We start from the raw sequence: 18,065 nt of genomic DNA, 5'->3' as shown, positions 1-18,065 counted from the left end.
CGGATTAGGCTAGGGGAGGGGGAGGAAGAGGAGGAGGGTTAGGAAGAGGAAGAGGGGTAAGAAGAGGAGGAAGGGGAAGAGGAGGAGGAGGAGGAGTAAGAAAAAGAGAAGGGGGAAGAGCAGAAGGGGTAAGAAGAGAAGAGGTGAGAAGAGGAGAAGGGGTAAGAAGAGAAGGGGTAAGAAGAGGAGGAGTAGGAGGAGGAGTGAGAGGAGGAGCAGAAGAATGTTGAAAGGTAGGAAGTAGGGGAGGGGGAGGAGGAAGAGAAGACTGTAAGCTCGTTGTAAGCGTTTAGTACAGTGCTCTGCACACAGTATGCATTCAATAATATGACTGAATGAAAGAATGGGCAGGGAATGTGTCTACCAACTCTTGTATTTTACTCTCCCATGCACTTAGTCCAGTGCTCTGCACAAAGTAAGTGCTCAATAAATACCTCAGGAGAGGAGAAAGAGGAGGAGGGAGGAGAGGAAGAAGGGGGGGGGGGTGAGGAAGGAGGGAGGAGGAGGAGCTCTAGCCTGGGGCTGGCTCAGTGAATTTAGGAGGCGGTGGAAGCAGCAGCGGGCCCAGGAGCCAGGCCCGGGGGGTGATGGGCGAGGGGGCCCTGGGGGGTGGTCTTTGGTCCCCGGAGCCAGAGTCCGGCCTGGCGGTTAGATGGCACTCTGCTCCTTGGAGGGCTGGAGCAGGCAGCAGAGCATGAGCACCGCGGCTACGATGACCAGCACGAAGAGCAGGTTGAGGGCCACCCAGGAGCTGTAGTCCGAGCCCTTGCGGAAGCCGCCGTGGTCGGCCGGGATCATGTTGGTCAGGTTGAGCATGTAGCCGAGAGCCCAGCCGATGGACGTGTCTCCGGCCTGCAGGGGCAGAGAGACGTCCAGCCCGGGGCTCCTCTGGCCGGGGGGATGGGAGGGGACGTGTCTTTTGGGGAGGTTTCTCCGGAGGCTGGCCGAGATCTAACCCCAGGGCGGCACAGAGGGCGGCTTGGAACGCTCCCGGCGGGTGAAGGCTTGGGGAGGAAGGATGCCTTCTTCTCGGTTAGCGATAATAATAGTATGACATCTGTTAAGCGCTTACTATGTACCAAGCACTGTTCTAGGCACTGGGGTGGGTACGAGTTAATCAGGTTGGACACAGTCCCTGTCCTACATAAGGCTCACACTCTTAATCCCCATTTTACAGATGAGGGGACGGAGGCCCAGAGAAGTGAAGAGACTTGCCGGGGTCACACAGCAGACGCGTGGCGGAGCCAGGATTAGAACCCAGGTCCTTCTGCCTCCCAAGCCTGTCCACTAAGCCGTGCTGCTTCTCAGAGCCTCCCAAAGCCCCCCAGTCAGCCCCATCTTCCCTGGAGCCTGGGGAGGGTGTTTGCTCATTCCAGCCTCCCGGGGTGCAGCTCTGCTGCAAACAGAGCCTCTGCTCACCGCACCACAGCTGCTTACTTACCCCCTCATCCCGCCCTCTAGAGTATCCCCCGGAGGGTGGGGTGGCCGGAGCAGGCCTCTGGTGGCCCCATCCTTGCCCCCAGAAGGCACTGAGAGAGCCGGGCCGCTCCGCGCTCCGAGCCTGGCCAGTGGAGTGACCCGCTCCTTCCCACGGCCCCACTGGACACCCCTATTGCCAGCCTTTAGAGCGAGCATTTCAGGGACGTAAGAAGATCGGGGCACAGAGGGGTGGGGATGGAGGGAGAAAGATCCGCCCGTGGGCGAGGGGTCGAGGAGGAAAGATGCCTTCACCTGGGGCACCAGGGCCCTCCAGTCGGCCCCACCGGCCCCGGAGCCCGGGGGGGCTCCGAACACCCACCTTCTTCTGGAAGACGATGTTGGGAAACGTCTTCTGGTCAAACTTGTAGGCCTTGGTGATGAGCTGGTGGATAAACATGGCGCCCGCACAGTAGTCTCGCAAACGCTTCTGCTCTCTCGGTGCCTTCTCCAGCAGCTGCGGGGGCCGGGGTTGGGGGAAGAGGAGAATTCATCACTAAACTGTCAGCTCCATCCTGGGTGGATGGATGGCGGGGATCCTATCAATTCTATTGAGAAACAGTGTTTCCTAGTGGTTAGAACACGGGCCCGGGCACCAGAAAGACCTGGGTTCTAATCCTGGATCCTCCACTTGTCAGCAGTTTGACCTGAAGCGAGTCGCTCCACTTCTCTGGGCCTCAGTTTCCTCATCTGTAGAATGGGGATTAAGCCTGGGAGCCCCGTGAGGGACAGGGACTGTGTCCAACCTGATTAACTTGTATCTATCCCAACGCTTAGAATAGTGCCTGGCACGTAGTAGGCGCTTCAAAAAATACCACAACTATCGTTATTTTCAAATCCCATTAAAAAAAAAAAATCGTCCTCTTCCAAGTGCTTAGGACAGTACTCTGTCCACAGTAAGTGCTCAGTAAATACCACTGATTCATCAATTAATCACGGGTGGGGCTGGCCTTGTGCAAAGAGCCCGGGCCTGGGAGTCAGAGGACCTGGGTCCTAATCCCAGCTCCGCCACGTACCTCCTGGGCAAGTCGCTTCACTTCTCCGTGCCTCACTTTCCTCCTCCATAAAATGGGGATTAAATCCCATTCCATCCTCTTGAGACCGTGAGCCCCACGTGGGACCTGATTATCTTGTATTGGCCCCGGCGCTTAGTACGGGGTGCGGGACAAAGCGAGCGCTTAGCAAGTACCTTAAAAAACACCCCAGATAGGCCCCGGCCCCAGCCCGGATGCCGCACCTCGTCCCAGGTCTGGTTGCAGACCGTGTTGGCCGCCGCCTCCAGTTCCTCCGGCGTCCTCACGGGAAGCTTCATCCCCGATCGCAGGAAGTCCACCGTGTAGTAAAAGGCGGAAAAGGCCTGGGAGCGGGGGAGGGGGGCAGGGTCACCGGGGTCCCTCGAGTCCCCGGCGGGCCACCCCCCCCCGGCCACCACCCCGGGATCCCGGCGAGCCTTACGATGAAGCCTCCCGTCACGTCCGGCTGGAAGACGCCGTCGAAGGAGCAGTGGGAGTAGGGGCAGGCGGAGAAGTTGAAGAGGCTGGCCACTCGGACACGGCACAGCCCGGGGTTCCCGGCGCCTCTCAGCGTCACCGAGGCGTTGGCCTCGTAGCTCCTGGGCCTCTCCGGCGCAGTGCACGGCGACTCGTAGGCTTCCCCCACGGTCACCGGGGCGCTGTAGCCTTTGGGCCAGCACGGGTGGACCCTCTCCGTCTGGGAGCACGGGGGACCCGGCCTCAGCTCAGAGACCACCGCCCCGGGGGGTGGATCCGCCGCCCTCCCTGGGGGACGCGGCCGTCCCTCGGGGACCCCCGGTCGACCGACCGCCCCAACCGCTGGGGCCTGGCCCCACCCCCCAGACACTGGCACCCGGTTCGAGTCCTCCCGCCCTCACCGGGGCCTGGTTTAGGGCTCCCCTACCCCCCCGAGGCCTGGCTCATCTTCCCCTGTCGCCCCCAACTCCGGGTCCTCGTTCCCCGTCCAAACCCGGGGCCTGACTTAGGGGCCCCTTACCCCCACCGGGGCCTAGCTCACCCTCCCCTGTGGACGAGGAATTGTCAGTTATATTGTTACACTGTACTCTCCTCAGTGCTTAGTAGAGTGCTCTGCACACAGTAAATGCTCAATAAACACGATTGACTGACCGACTGCCCCTCCCCAACTCCAGGGCCTGGTTCCCCCAACGGAAGCCTCTGTGGCCTGGCTCAGCCCCCTCCGTGGACGGAGAGAGACGGTCGAGAAGGCGGAGGAGGGAGATGGGGGAGCAGATACAGTGGCTCTGCCACTTGTCTGCCGTTTGACCTTGGGCAAATCGCTTCACTTCTCCGTGCCTCACTTCCCTCATCTGTAAAATGGGGATTAAGACTGTGAAACTTGTGTGGAACAGGGACTGAGTCTAACCTGATTAGCTTAGTATCTACTCTGGCGCTTGGCAAATAGTAAGTGCTTAACAAGTACCATCATCATCATTATTATTATTAGAGGGGCTAGGATTGGCAGAGTTGAGGGCTTTGGATCAGAGAGTGAGCTCATCCCTTCGCGCTCTAGCTCCACAATACTGCTGTTGGTGAAAATAATCAGCTCTTTTTTCCCCCCTCCATCATCTATTTCAACATCTGCTTCCCTCTGCAGACTCTAAACTCCTTCAGGGCAGGGATGGCTACCTATTCTATTATATTGTACATTCCCAAGCGCTTAATCCAGTGCTCTGCACACAGTAAGTGTTCAAGCAACGGTACTGACTGACTGACGAGCCCGCGGGGTCCGGCTGGTGGGGCGGGGCGGATGGGGCGGGCTCCGGCCGCGGCAGGTGGTGGGCGGTGGGTACCTGGAGGACCCTGGCCATCAGCCTCTTGAGCATCTGGTCTCGTCCGTAGCAGAGGAAGCTGTTGGTGTAGACGGTGTAGGGCTGGCCGTAGAGCCGCAGCCTCACCTCGCGGGCCGGCTCCTCCAGGGGGCCCGCCGTCTCGAAGGTGATCTGCGTGGAGGCCCCGCCCAGATCCATGGCACCCACGGTCCCTCGCTTGGGGCGGACCCACTGCCCGATCCAGCCGTACTGTCGTGAGGGAGAGATGGGCGGGGAGAGACAGAGACAGACCCCTCACCTCAGCGGACGCCGGAGAGCCCGGCCGCCCGGGTCCCAGGCTCGACTCTTTCCGTTTGGCGGAGGCGCTGGAGGTCGCTCCCATCTGGGATCTCGAGGGTGGCGGACGACCCCCGGTCCCGCTGCCCCCGGGGAGACCCCTGAGGCAGCCCCCTCTCAGCTCTCAAGGGGGCTGGGCCCCTAGACCCCCTTTCTCTGAGGAGATCCCTGTGCAGGTCCCCATCACCCCCCCGGGCTCTCCGGGGCACCGGGCTTCCGAGGGCACAGGGCCCCCAGACCTCCCCACTTCTGGGGAGCCCCCTCTCAGTTCTCAACCCTTAGGCCCCTTTCCCGGGAGAGACCCCCGAGGCAGCTCTCCCCCAGGTTTTTGAGGGGACCAGGCCCAGCCCGTTGCTTCAGGGGAGACCCCCGAGACAGCCCTCCAATCAGATCTCAATCCCTAGGCTCCCTTTCCCTGGGGAGACCCCTGAGGCAGCTCCCCCAGGGCTCTTGAGGGCTCTGGGCCCTCAGGCCCCTTCGTCCGGAGAGACCCCCGAGGCGGCCCCCCAAAGAGCTCTCAAGGGGACTGGGCCCCAAGCCCCCTTGCCCTGGAGAGACCCTTGTGGCAACTCCCCTCTAGGTTCTCGAGGGCACCGGGCCCCTTAAAGCAGCCCCCCACCTCCCCCAACCCTCCCCCGGACCCCCTCTCCCAGGGAAGGAAGAAGGGGCCTTTCCATTGGGGTGCAGGGCTCCTCCGCCCCACCTTGATAAAGTTCTCTAGGAGGTAGTTGGCAGTGACCCAGCCAAACACCCCCTCGTCCTCGCCGGACAGGATCTTGGCCCCCCGGAAGTCAAACGGGAAATCCCTCAAGGTCTGGGTCACCGAATCCAGGACGGCCTCCGACGCGGCGGGGTTGGCCAGGCTAGAGGGGACAGTGAGAGACCTCTGAGAGGCAGAAACCAGAGCCAGGACGACGCAGGGCACGCGTGTGGGGGAAGGGGAGGAAGGAGACCGCCCCAGAACTCGGAAACTCATCCTGGGTGGCCGGAAGAACCTACTCCGGGAAAGCGTGGGAATTCAGTGCAGGGTTTATCTCTACCGACCTGGAGCGGGGTGACCTGTCTACCAACTGTGTTCTAGCGTACTCCCCCAGGGGCTTAGTCCAGTGCTCAGCACCCAGTAAGCGCTCAATAAGTACCACTGATGAGGATGGGTGAGGGATGCCCTCCAAAGGGAACCTTCAGCAGCCTGCAGGGCCCTGCTCTTGCTGGGAGCCAAACCCGGCAGGGATCTACTTAACTTCTCTGGGCCTCGGTTTGCCCAACTGAAAAATGGGGATAAATTACCCGTTCCCCCTCTCCCTTAAACTGTGAGCCCCAGGCGGGACAGAGACTGAGTCCCACCTGATGATCTTGTATCTACCGCACTGCTCGGTACAAACGACCACAACTATTAACACCCTTATTTCTATTATTAGGAGAAGGAGCATGGCTCAGTGGATGGACTACAAGCCTCGGAGTCAGAGGGACCTGGGTTCCAAACCCAACTCCGCCACGTGTCTGCTGTGCGTCCTCGGGCAAGTGACTTCACTTCTCTGGGCCTCGGTTACCTCATCGGTAAAATGAGGATAAGAGTGCGAGCCTCATGTGGGACAGGGACTGGGTCCATCCCGATTTGCTTGTATCCACCCCAGTGCTGAGAACAGTGCTTGGCACATCGCACTCAACAAGTACCATGATTATTAGCACGATTTAGTTTCTGCTGCCCCGGAACGGACTCAGAACGGGCCTCTGGGTGGTAAGGTGACCTGTTGAAGGAGGAGCAGAAGAGAGGGGGGTGTGTCAGGGTTGCGGCCGGGCCGGCTCCGATGACCCCAGCGGGGAAGGTCAGGTCCTCTGAGATGACCACTGAACCCCAGCTCCCTGGCTGTAAGCCTGGAGGGATGGAGACCAAGCTCACTATAGCAGATGCACACCCGGTTCCCGTGTAGTCAGCGCTCAATAAATACCACTGAAGTCGCCCCGGACGCGTTCCTGCCACAGAGACAGGCTCAATGCAGCGGATGCAGGCCCGCCGCCAAGACAGGCTCGCCGCATCGTTACGGAGCCAGGGTAGTCGCATCAGGCTCATGCCCACCACGGACGCAGACTTACTGCAGCAGGCGCATGCCCGCGGTGGCTCCCAAGTAGAGCGGGGTGACGGCGTGTCTGTCTTTGGGCACGTCTCTCAAGGCCTGGTTGAGGCAGTCCAGCAAGCTCCGGCCCGCCAGGAAAGGGTGATGCTCGTAGCTGGAGATCCCGCCTCCTGCAGTGGGGGAGAGACAGAGAATGAGAATAATAATAATTATCATTATGGGATTTGTTAAGCGCTAACTATGTGCCAGGCATTATACTAAGCCCTGGGGTGGATACAAACAAATTGGGTTGGATACAGTCCCAGACTCCATCCCCGTTTTCCAGATGAGGTGATCGAGGCCCAGAGAATGATAATATTCATTCGATCGTATTTATTGAGTGCTAACTGTGTGCGCTCACCGCGGGGAGTCGGGGGGAGAGCAGAGGGAGTGAGTTTGGGTGACGCGGAAGGGAGGGGGAGCTGAGGAAAAGGGGGAAGAATCTGGGAAGGCTTCTTGGAGGAGGGCTTTGAAGTTGGGGGAAGAGTTTGGCGGATGGCACTCCTTTCTCTTTGATGGCAGAGGATGGGGCAGAGACGGGAGGAGGGCAGGACCTTTAGACTGTGAGCCCATTGTGGGCAGGGTTGTCACTCGTCATCGCTGTACTGTACTCTCTAGGCGCTCAGTACAGTGCTCTGCACACAGTAAGCACTCAATAAATACCACTGAGTGAATGAATGACCCGGCCAGGTTCTTCAGTGGCTGGGTGGGGGCGAGGCGAGAGGGGCCCCGGGACCGAAGAATCATTCATTCATACATTCATTCATTCTGTCATATTTATCGAGCGCTGACTGTGCGCGGAGCCCTGTACTAAGCGCTCGGGAGAGGAGGACAGAACAATCGACGGAAACATTTTCCGCCCACGGTCGACATCATCGTCTCCCCGTGATGCCCCTCCCCCGGGGAGGCTCCTAGCCCGGGATGTGGCCCGCTGGGCTTCGATCTGCCACCCCGAGGCCGGGGAGGGGGGACAGTGGCGGGGAGAGGAGGGGGACCCACCCCATCCCAGGTGTGTTTGGGAGCGGCTGCCTTCCTCGGGGAGGCAGGGGAGGCCCCGGCTCCGCTCGGCCCACCTGGACCACAAAAGGGCTTTGTCTGAAGGAAATGAGATCCCGGGGCACCCTGTGGCATCAAGACGGGGGCCCGGCCTCTCCCAGTAAGGCAGGGCCCCAAATGTGCCGTAGGATATGGGAAGCACATTCACTCATTCAATCATATTTATTGAGGGCTTACTGTACTAAGCGCTTAGGAAAGTACATCACAACAGTAAACAGACGCATTCCCTGCCCACAACGAGCTTACATTCGGGAAAGCAGCGTGGCTTTGTGGAGAGAGTCCGGGCCTGGAAGTCAAAAGGACCTAGGTTCTAATCCCCGCTCCACCACGTCTGCTGTGTGTTGGGCAGGTAGCTTAACTTCTCTGGGCCTCAATTCCTTCATCAGTAAAATGGGGAATAAGAATGTGAGCCCCATGTGGGACAGGGACTGTGTCCAACCTGATTAAATTGTAGCTATCCCAGTGCTTAGAACAAGTGCTTTACACATAATAATAATAATAACGATAATGGTATTTCTTAAGCGCTTACTACGTGCCAAGCACTGTTCTAAGCACTGGGGTAGATACAAGGTAATCAGGTTGTCCCCCATGGGGCCCACACTCTTAACCTCCATTTTCCAGATGAGGCAACTGAGGCCCAGAGAAGTGAAATCACTTGCCCAAAGTCACTCAGTTGACAAGTGGCCAAGCCGGGATTAGAACCCATGACCTCTGACTCCCTAGCCTGGGCTCTTTCCACTAAGCCACGCTGCTTCCTTTAGTAGTAAGCGCTTAACAATGTTACTTGTTAAGCGCTCACTATGTGCCGAGCGCTGTTCTAAGCGCCGGGGTAGATACAAGTTAATCGGGTTGGACACAGGCCCTGTCCCACGTGGGGCTCACGGTCTTAATCCCCACGCACTCACCCTTCACATCGCAGGCGCTGTGCTGGCTGACGATGCCCGTGTCGTTCTCCTTGTCCGCGGGCCACTTGTAGACGAACATGGCGGTGTGCGAGGAGCCAGCGTCCAAGACGATGCCGTACTAATAATGATAATAATAATAATGGGCAGGGATTATCTATGTTGCTGAACTGTACTTCCCAAGCACTTAGTACAGGGCTCTGCACACAGTAAGCGCTCAATAAATACGACTGAATGAGTGAATAATTACGGTACTCGTTAAGCTCTTATTATGTGACCCGCACTGTTCTAAGCGCTGGGTAGTGCAAGTTAATTGGGTTGGACACAGTCCCCGTCCCTCACGGGGGTCACACTCTTCATCCCTGTTTTTTTTTTTTTTTTTTTTAACAGAGGAGGTGACTGAGGCCCAGAGAAGTGGAGTGACTTGCCCAAGGTCACACAGCAGACCCGTGGCAGAGCCAGAATTAGAACCCATGACCTTCTGACTCCCAGGCCTGTGCTCCCTCCACTATGCCATGCTGTTTCTCTTAAAACACCCCTGCCCAACGGGTCACGTCCGGGGTTGAGCTCCCCTCCCCCTCCCCGCCTTGCGCTGATCCCTCCGTGCCTGGGGTGGAACGGCAGGGGCATAAAGCGTTAGGGTGATGTTTGGCAAGCGCTCACTACACGCTAAGCGCTAGGGCTGACGACAGATCGGACCCCGTCCCTGTCCCACCTGGGGCTACCGGGCTGAGGGGGAGGAAGGAAGACAGTCTTGATATTTAGATAGCTGAGACCTGGATAGTCATCCAGATCTAGACCAGACAATCCGGTTTTCGTGTGTTCTCGGGGGGGAGAGAGAAGGGGGGAGGGAGAGACAGAGACAGAGAGACGCAGATAGAGACAGAGGCACAGAGAGAGCGTGTGTGTGGAGGGGGACGGGGGGGGCGATGGGGGTTTCCTCGCAATCAGTGACGACCACCCCCCGGCTCCGGCCGGCTCCTCTTGGGGCTGGCCAGCCAAGGGGGAATCGGGCCCCGGGACGCATCAGCCAATCATTCGTTCATTCATATCTACTGAGCGCTTACTGTGTGCAGAGCACCGTGCTAAGCGCTTGGGAGAGCACGATACACCATTACACACATTCTCGGTCCACGGTGAGCTTACAGTCGGAAGGGGAGACTGATATTAACGTAAATCAATCAATCCATCCTGGGCAAGTGTGGAGAAGGAGCCAAATCCAAAGGCCTCTACTCCATCCTATTCCTCCTCGACCTCTTGCCTCCGACACTGTGGACCGACCCTCCTCCCGGAGACGTCATCCTATCTCGGCTTCACTGACCCCGTCCTCTCCCGGTTCTCCCCCTATCTCTCGGGCCTCTCGGTCTCTTTCGCGGGCCCCTCCTCTGCATCCCACCCCCTAACTGTGGGGGTCCCTGGAGGTTCAGTTCTGGATGCCCTTCTATTCTCCGTCTACACCCACTCCCTTCGAGAACGCATTCGCTCCCTTGGCTTCAGTGACCACCTCTACGCAGATGATCCCCAAATCTACAACTCCAGACCTGATCTCTCTCCCCCTCAGCAGTTTCTCATTTCCTCCTGCCTTCGAGACATCTCTACTTGGATGTCCTCCCGTCACCTCAAACTTACCACGTCCCAAACAGAATTTCTTATCTTCCCACCCAAACCCTGCCCTCCCCCTGACTTTCCCATCACTTTAGACGGCACCGCCATCCTTCCTGTCTCACAAGCCCATAACCTTGGCGTTCTCCTTGACTCCTCTCTCTCATTCGACCCACACAGTCAATCCATCACTAAATCCCGTCGGTTCGACCTTCACTTCGCTAAAATCTGCCCTTTCTTCTTCACTCAAACCGCTATGTTAATCCAAGCGCTGACCTTAACCCACCTTGATTAGCCTATCCCTCCTTGCTGACCTCCCGGCCTCCTGTCTCTCCCCACTCCAGTCCATACTTCACTCTGCTGCCCGGATCCTTTTTCTACAGAAACGTTCCGGCGGCGTTTCCCACTTCTCAAGCCCCTCCAGTGGTCGCCCAACCGCCTCTGCATCAAAGAGAAACCCCTCACCATTGGCTTCGGAGCACTCAATCTCTTTGCTCCCTCCGACCACACCTTACTACTCTCCTACCGCAATCGTGGCTTGGTGGAAAGAGGCCGGGCTCGGGAGTCCGAGGACGTGGGTTCTAATCCCCGCTCCACCACATGTCTGCGAGGTGGCCTTGGCAAGCCCCTTCACTTCTCTGTGCCTCAGTGACCTCATCTGGAAAATGGGGATTAAGACTGCGAGCCCCATGTGGGACAACCTGATTATCTTGTATCTCCCTCAGAGCTAAGAACATTCATTCATCCATTCATTCAATCACATTTATTGAGCGCTTACTGTGTGCAGATAAGCCCTTGGGAGGGTACAATATAACAAGACCCTCCCATGGTTGCCCAGCCACCTCTGCATCGAACAGAAACTCTTCACCATTGGCTTCAAAGCCCTCCATCACCTCGCCCCCTCCTACTTCACCTCGCTACTCTCCTGCTCCAACCCAGCCCGCACACTTCGCTCCTCTAACGCCAACCTTCTCACTGTCCCTCAATCTCATCCGTCTCGCCGCCGATGTCCCTCCCACATCCTGCCTCTGGCCTGGAACGCCCCCCCCTTCATATCCGACGGACAATCCCTCTCCCCTCCTTCAAAGCCTTATCGAAGGCCCATCTCCTCCATGAGGCCTTCCCTAAGCCCTCCTCTGCTCTTCTCTCGCTTCCCTCTGCGACTTGCTCCCTTTATTCATCCCTGTTCCCAGCTCCACGAGACTTACGTCCATATCTGTAATTCTATCGATTCTATTTATTTTTATTAATGTCTGCCCCCCAGCGAGACTGTAAGCTCATTGTGGGAAGGGAATGTGTGCTGTTTTGTACTCTCCCGAGCGCTTAGCACTCAGCAAGTGCTCAATAAATACGACAGACTGAGAAGCTTGGGTGGCTCCGGTCTGCTTCTGTGGGTGCCCTGCTCTGGTTTGAGGGGTGTGGGAACAGCCGGCACAATTGGGTCAGTTAGTTATGTTTTTTAAGTGCTTTTTACGGGCTTCGGATTATCCACGGACTCCAGTGATCCCCATCTCTGTCCGGGGAGCCCGGCAAAAAGAGATTGAGCAAATCTTGACAAGTTGGTGGAATGTCGTGAGAGAGAGACACCTTTGAATTCGTCTTCAAAGGGAAGCAGCATGGCCTAGTGGGAAGAACACGGCCCTGAGTGTCAGAGGACCTGGATTCTAATCCCGATTCTGCCACCTGTCAGCCGTGTGACCCTGGCTTGGAACAGTGCTTGGCACATAGTAAGCCCTTAACAAATACCATAATTATGATATGGGCAAGTCACCTCACTTCACTGTGCCTCAGTTCCCTCTTTTGCACACTGGGAATTCAATCACTGCGCTCCCTCCAATCTAGCCTGTGAGCCCCAAATGGGACCTGTCGACCTTGCATCTACCCCAGGGCTTAGTACAGTGCTTAGCACATAGTAGGCACTTAACCAACACCACGGTTATTGATTATTGTTATTATATCACCACCGATCAAAATGAAGAGAAGCAGCACGACGCAGTGGATAGAGCACGGGCCCTGGGAGTCAGAAAGTCATGGGTTCTAATCCCGGCTCTGCCACTTGTCTGCTGTGTGACCTTGGGCAAGTCCCTTCACTTCTCTGGGCCTCAGTTCCCTCATCTGGAAAATGGGGATTGTGACTCTGAGCCCCATGAAGGAGGAGACCAGTGTCCAACCCAATCTGCTTATTCCCACCCCAGTGCTTAGTACATCACCGGGCACACACTGAGTGCTTAACAAAGACTATGATGATTATTATTCTCTGTGCCTCAGTTCCCTCATCTGCAAAATGGGGATGGAGACCGAAAGCCCTACATGGGACGGGGACCGTGACCAACCCGATTTGCTTGTATCCACTCCAGTGCTTAGTACAGTGCCCGGCACATAGTAAACGCTTCACGAATACCATTATTATTATTATTATCTTCTGAAGGCTCAGTTCCTTCATCTGTAAAATGAGAGTTGAGACCGTGAGCCCTACGTGGGACAGGGATGTGACCAACCTGATGGGTCTGTATCCCCCAACGGCGCTTGGTACAGTACCTGGCTCATAGTAAGCACTTAACAAATAGCACAATTATCATCACCCGGAACCTCCCGTCCACCCGGCAACCCCTCGGTCCTCCGGAGACCCAACCGGATAATAAAAAGAATAACGGTATTTGTTAAGCGCCGTTAAGATCCCCACTGGGGGCTGAGAAAGGATGAGGTAGGCCGCCGGTCAGACGGAGCTGGGGATGGACAGCACTCTGCAGCCCGCTGGCCTCTCCCAGCTTCGGCCTCTTCGTTCATTCCATCGCATTTCTCGGGCGCTTACTGTGTGCAGAGCACTGTGCTGAGCGCTTGGGGGAGGACAATTCAGCAATTAAGAGAGACCAGCCCTACCCAACTACGGGCTCGCAGGCCTCTTGCAGCTGGAGGCTGCACCTCGTCCGGCCGGGACGCCCCGGGCAACCTCCGACCGGGCTACCGGGCCCCAGATGCAGCTGCCCGGTGGCGGCGTTGGCAGCGGGGGCAAGAGGGCCTGGGGGCGGGGGGGCTCACCTTGTAGGCGGGCGGCTCTCGGAGGTCCCTGGTCGGGATGCAGAGGAGCAGGATGCCCACCAGCCCGGCCAGGCAGAGCAGCAGGGGCAGCAGCACGGACAGAGGCCGGGGGGCCATGGGCCGGAGGGCGGGGGGGGGGAGGGGCACCACCACCAGCAGGAGCACCAGAAGGAGCAGGAAAAGAAAGAGGAGCAGAAGGAGCACCAGCAAAGAGGAGGCCCACCGGCAGGAGCAGCAGGAGGAGGAGCACCAGCAGGGGCAGGAAAAGAAAGAGGAGCAGCAGCGGGAGCACCAGGAGGGGCAGGAAAAGAAAGAGGAGCAGAAGGAGCACCAGCAAAGAGGAGGCCCACCGGCAGGAGCAGCAGGAGGAGGAGCAGCAATGAGGAGCACCGGAAGGGCACCGGGAGGAGCAGCAGCAGGAGCAGGGAAAGAAAGAGGAGCAGAAGCAGCAGCGAAGAGGAGGAGCACCGGCAGGAGCACCAGGAGGAGCAGGAAAAGAAAGAAGGGCGGCAGGAGGAGGAGGAGCAGGAGGCCGCGGCCGGAGGCCCTCGCGCCTCGTCGCTCGGGGTCCGGGCTGGGCCGAGCCGGGGCCGCGCGCCAGCCAAAGTCGCAGGCTAATTAGGGGGCGGGGTCTGAGCCCCCGCCGCTTCCCATTGGCCGAGCCGGGCCCCCCGGAAGCGGGAGGCCACGCCCCCCGGTCTTCGCCCCGCCCCTCGGCCTCTGGCCCCGGTTAATAATAATAATAATAATAATAATAATGTTGGTATTTGTTCAGCGCTTACTATGTGCAAAGCACTGTTCTATTCATTCATTCATTCAATAGTATTTATCGAGCGCTTACTATGTGCAGAGCACTGGACTAAGCGCTTGGAGTGAACAAGTCGGCAACAGGTAGAGACGGTCCCCGCCCTTTGACGGGCTTACGGTCTGATCGGGGGAGACGGACAGGCGAGAACGACGGCGATAAATAGAATCGAGGGGAAGAACATCGCATTAAAACAATAGCAGATAAATAGAATCGAGGGGATGGACATCTCATTAACAAAATAAATAGGGTAATGAAGATATATACAGTTGAGCGGACGAGTACGGCGCTGAGGGGATGGGATGGGAGAGGGGGAGGAGCGGAGGGAAAGGGGGGAGAAGAGGGTTTAGGTGCGGAAAGGTGAAGGGCGGGGGGTAGAGGGAGCAGAGGGGAAAAGGTGGGGAGCTCAGTCCGGGAAGGCCCCTTGGAGGAGGTGAGTCTTAAGGAGGGATTCGAAGAGGGGAAGAGAATTAGATTGGCCGAGGTGAGGAGGGAGGACGCGGCCCGGGGGTCGACGGCGGGACGGGCGAGACCGGGGGACGGCGAGGAGGCGGGCGGCGGAGGAGCGGAGCGGGCGGGGTGGGCCGTGGAAAGAGAGAGGGGAGGAGAGGTGGGAAGGGGCGAGGTGATGGACAGCCTCGAAGCCTAGAGTGAGTTCTAAGCACTGGGGGGGATACATGGTGATCAGATTGGCCCTCGTGGAGCTCCCAGTCTTCATCTCCATTTTCCAGATGAGGTCCCTGAGGCCCAGAGAAGTGAAGTGACTTGCCCACAGTCACACAGCTGACAAGTGGCCGAGCCGGGATTAGAACCCACGGCCTCTGTCTCCCAAGCCCCGTGCTCTTTCCACTGAGCCACGCTACTTCTCTGACAACCATTAACCGAATTACGGTACCTGTCAAGCGCTGACTATGGGCCAAGCGCTGTTCTAAGCCCTGGGGGACATCCATTAATAATGCTGGTATTTTGTTAAGCGCTTACTACGTGCCGGGCACCGTTCTGAGCGCCGGGGTAGACACGGGGTCATCAGGTGGTCCCCCGCGGGGCTCCCAGTCTTCGTCCCCATTTGGCCGCTGAGGGAACTGAGGCCCGGAGGAGTGAAGCGACTTGCCCGAAGTCACACAGCTGACAGGTGGCGGAGCCGGGATTGGAACCCACGACTCCTGACTCCTAAGTCCGGGCTCTTTCCACCGAGCCCCACTGCTTCCCATTCGTCCCATCGTACTTGATGAGCCCTCGCTGCGTGCGGAGCACTGGACGGAGCGCTCGGATTGGACACGACAACGACGAAGAGACAATCCCGGCCCACAGCGGGTTTACTACAGTGCTCTGCACCCAGTAGGCGCTCAATAAATACAATTGAATGAATGGATGGATGGATTGTCTCTATTTGTTGCTGAGCTGTGCTTTCCAAGTGCTTAGTACAGTGCTCTGCACCCAGTAAGCGCTCATTAAATACGATTTAATGAATCAGTCTAGAGGACTGAGGCAAGGTCGTCAGGTTGTCCCCCGTGGCGCTCAGTCTTCATCCCCATTTTCCAGATGAGGGAACTGAGGCCCAGAGAAGGGAAGCGACTGGCCCAAGGTCACACAGCAACCAAGTGGCGGAGCCGGGATTAGAACCCAGAGCCTCTGACTCCCAGCCCCTGCTCTTTCCATTGAGCCACACTGATTCTGTAGAAGCATTCAGTGCGTCGTACCTGTTGAGCGCTTACTGTGTGCAGAGCGCTGGGCTAAGCGCTTGGGAGAGTCCAATACAGCAACAGACACATTCCCTGCTTACGATGAGCTCACAGTCCAGAGGCGAGGTGGGGAGGGCGAGCGTTGTACCCCAAACCCTGCCTTTTGGCGTGCTCATAGACGGGTCCCTCGCCCTTCAAGGGGAGAGGCGAGATCGAAATACCTGAGGGTTTGTTGAGGAGTAATAATAATAATAATGACATTTGTTAATAATTATAATAATCCGGGTGCTCGTTAAGAGCTTTACTCTCCCAAATGCTTAGTACTTTCCCAGATGCTTACTCTGCTCACAGTAAGTGCTCAATAAATATTTTCGTCCATCCGTCTCCCCGTATTAGACTGCGAGCCCGTCACTGGGCAGGGATTGTTTCTGTCTGTTGCCGAATTGTCCATTCCGAGTGTTTAGTACAGTGTTCTGCACATAGTAAGCGCTCAATAAATACTATTGAATGAATGAATGAGGTGAATGAATGAAGCGCTTACTATGTTCTAAACGCTGGGGTAGATACATGACCTTGGCACAAGAGCCCGGGCCCGGGAATCAGAAGGAACTGGGTTCTCATCCCAGCTCTGCCTCATGTCTGCCGTGTGACCTTGGCTGTCACTTCATTTCTCTGGGCCTCGGTTCCCTTGTCTGTAAAATGGGGATTAAGAGGGTGAGCCCCATGTGGGACATCTGAGCCTCAGTTCCCTCATCTGTAAAAAATAGGGATGAAGAGTGTGAGCCCCATATGGGACGGGGATTGCGTCCGATCTGATTAGCTTGTACCTATCCCAGTGTTTAGTGCAGTGCCTGGCACATAGTAAGTGCTTAAAGACCGTGTTAAAAAAGCCAAAATTCTTTCCCTTCTAGTTCAGCTGCTCCAGAAGGCAGTGAAGTTCCGGAGATTTTCATTTCATAATAATTATGGTATTTATTAAGCGCTTACTGGGTGCCAAGCACATATAAATTCCAAGCGCTTAGTACAGTGCTCTGCACACAGGAAGCGCTCAATAAATACGATTGAATGAATGAATAAATAAATGAGCAAATAGATAATAAATGAAAGCGAATAAATGATTTATAGCATTTTAAGATAGGTTATAAGTGCTGGGGAGCTGTAAGATATCAGTCAGTCATTCAGTCGATCATATTTATTGAGCGCTTACTGTGTGCAGACCACTGTACTAAGCGCTCGGGAGAGTACAGTACAACAATATCACCAGCACATTCCCTGCCCATCACGAGCTTACGGTCTAGACGGGGAGACGGACATTAATAGAAATAAACAGATTAGAGATGGCCCGGTGTGGGCGGGGATTGTCTCTCTTTATTGGTGAATTGTACTTTCCAAACGCTTAGTACAGTGCTCTGCGCAGAGGAAGCGCTCCAAAAATAAGTGTGAATGAACATGGACATAAATTACAGATCCATACAGTCATTCGGTCGTATTTATTAAACGTTTAACTGTGTGCAGAGCACTGTACCGAGCGCTTGGGAAAGTACAATACAGCAAATAATTTAAGAGATCAAATGGCCAAAGGTCTTGGCCTTTTCGAAAGGCTTCCCGGATGGCTCACCACAGAGCCCCGGCCGCCGTCTCGGAGGGCAAGCACGAGGCCCAGTCAGGAGGCCCACCGGACCCTGACTGGAGAGAGACGGCCGGAAGCGTCCGTGGCGAGCAGGGAATGTGTCTTTGTTGTTCTATTGTCCTCTCCCCAGCGCTTAGCACGGTTCTTCGCACACAGTAAGAGCTCAATAAGTGTGATTGAATGTGAAATGGGGTTGGGTGGGGGGTTGCTCTTCTAAGACGCGGAGCAGGACTTGCCCCTCGTGCCCCCCGGCTCTCTTCAGTCCGGATTTTGCCCCCGGAAGCCTCTGTGGACTGCGCGGGCGACTGATTTTGCCGCCGTGAATCCCCGGGGGCAGTCTCTGATCGCCCAAGCCTGCAGCCAACAACGGGAGACGGAGAAAACCCAGAAAGGAGATTCTGTGCTGGAGAGGCCTGCAAAACCTCTACTATTACTTCTATTACTAATAATAATATCACTGATAATAACTGTGGCATTTGTTAAGCACCTGCTATGGGCCAAGCCCTAAGCGCTGGGATCGAGCGGACTCCCCCTCTAGATCGTGAGCTCGTTGTGGGCAAGGAATGTGTCTGTTTGTTGTTAGAGTTTACTCTCCCAAGCGCTTAGTCCAGTGTTCTGCA

General features: G+C 56.7%; 1 protein-coding gene across 1 annotated transcript; it reads right to left on the bottom strand.

Annotated features, from left to right (window-relative positions):
* Positions 1-440: 440 nt before the first annotated feature.
* ENTPD2 (ectonucleoside triphosphate diphosphohydrolase 2) lies at positions 441-13,718 on the bottom strand. The gene is made up of 9 exons (XM_029054422.2): positions 13,329-13,718; positions 8,691-8,808; positions 6,710-6,860; positions 5,319-5,478; positions 4,301-4,528; positions 2,932-3,186; positions 2,714-2,833; positions 1,799-1,933; positions 441-852 (listed from the first exon to the last, which is right to left on the bottom strand). Exons 1-9 carry the CDS (start codon positions 13,443-13,445, stop codon positions 649-651), a joined length of 1,488 nt encoding a protein of 495 aa, XP_028910255.1. The 5' UTR covers positions 13,446-13,718; the 3' UTR covers positions 441-648.
* Between the last annotated feature and the right edge of the window lie 4,347 nt (positions 13,719-18,065).

Source organism: Ornithorhynchus anatinus, chromosome X4, assembly GCF_004115215.2.
Source record: "Ornithorhynchus anatinus isolate Pmale09 chromosome X4, mOrnAna1.pri.v4, whole genome shotgun sequence".
NCBI classification, from domain to species: domain Eukaryota; kingdom Metazoa; phylum Chordata; class Mammalia; order Monotremata; family Ornithorhynchidae; genus Ornithorhynchus; species Ornithorhynchus anatinus.
Note: the sequence above shows the minus strand (reverse complement) of the source record. Positions and strands in the feature narration are given on the sequence as shown.

Coding starts and splice junctions, on each gene's coding strand:
- ENTPD2 (XM_029054422.2), bottom strand. CDS start 13,445: ATGGCCCCCCGGCCTCTGTCCGTGCTGCTGCCCCTGCTGCTCTGCCTG. Junction 8,809..13,328: donor GAGAGCCGCCCGCCTACAAG/GTGAGCCCCCCC, acceptor TATCATTATTAG/TACGGCATCGTCTTGGACGC. Junction 3,187..4,300: donor TGATGGCCAGGGTCCTCCAG/GTACCCACCGCC, acceptor CCGTGCTCCCAG/ACGGAGAGGGTCCACCCGTG.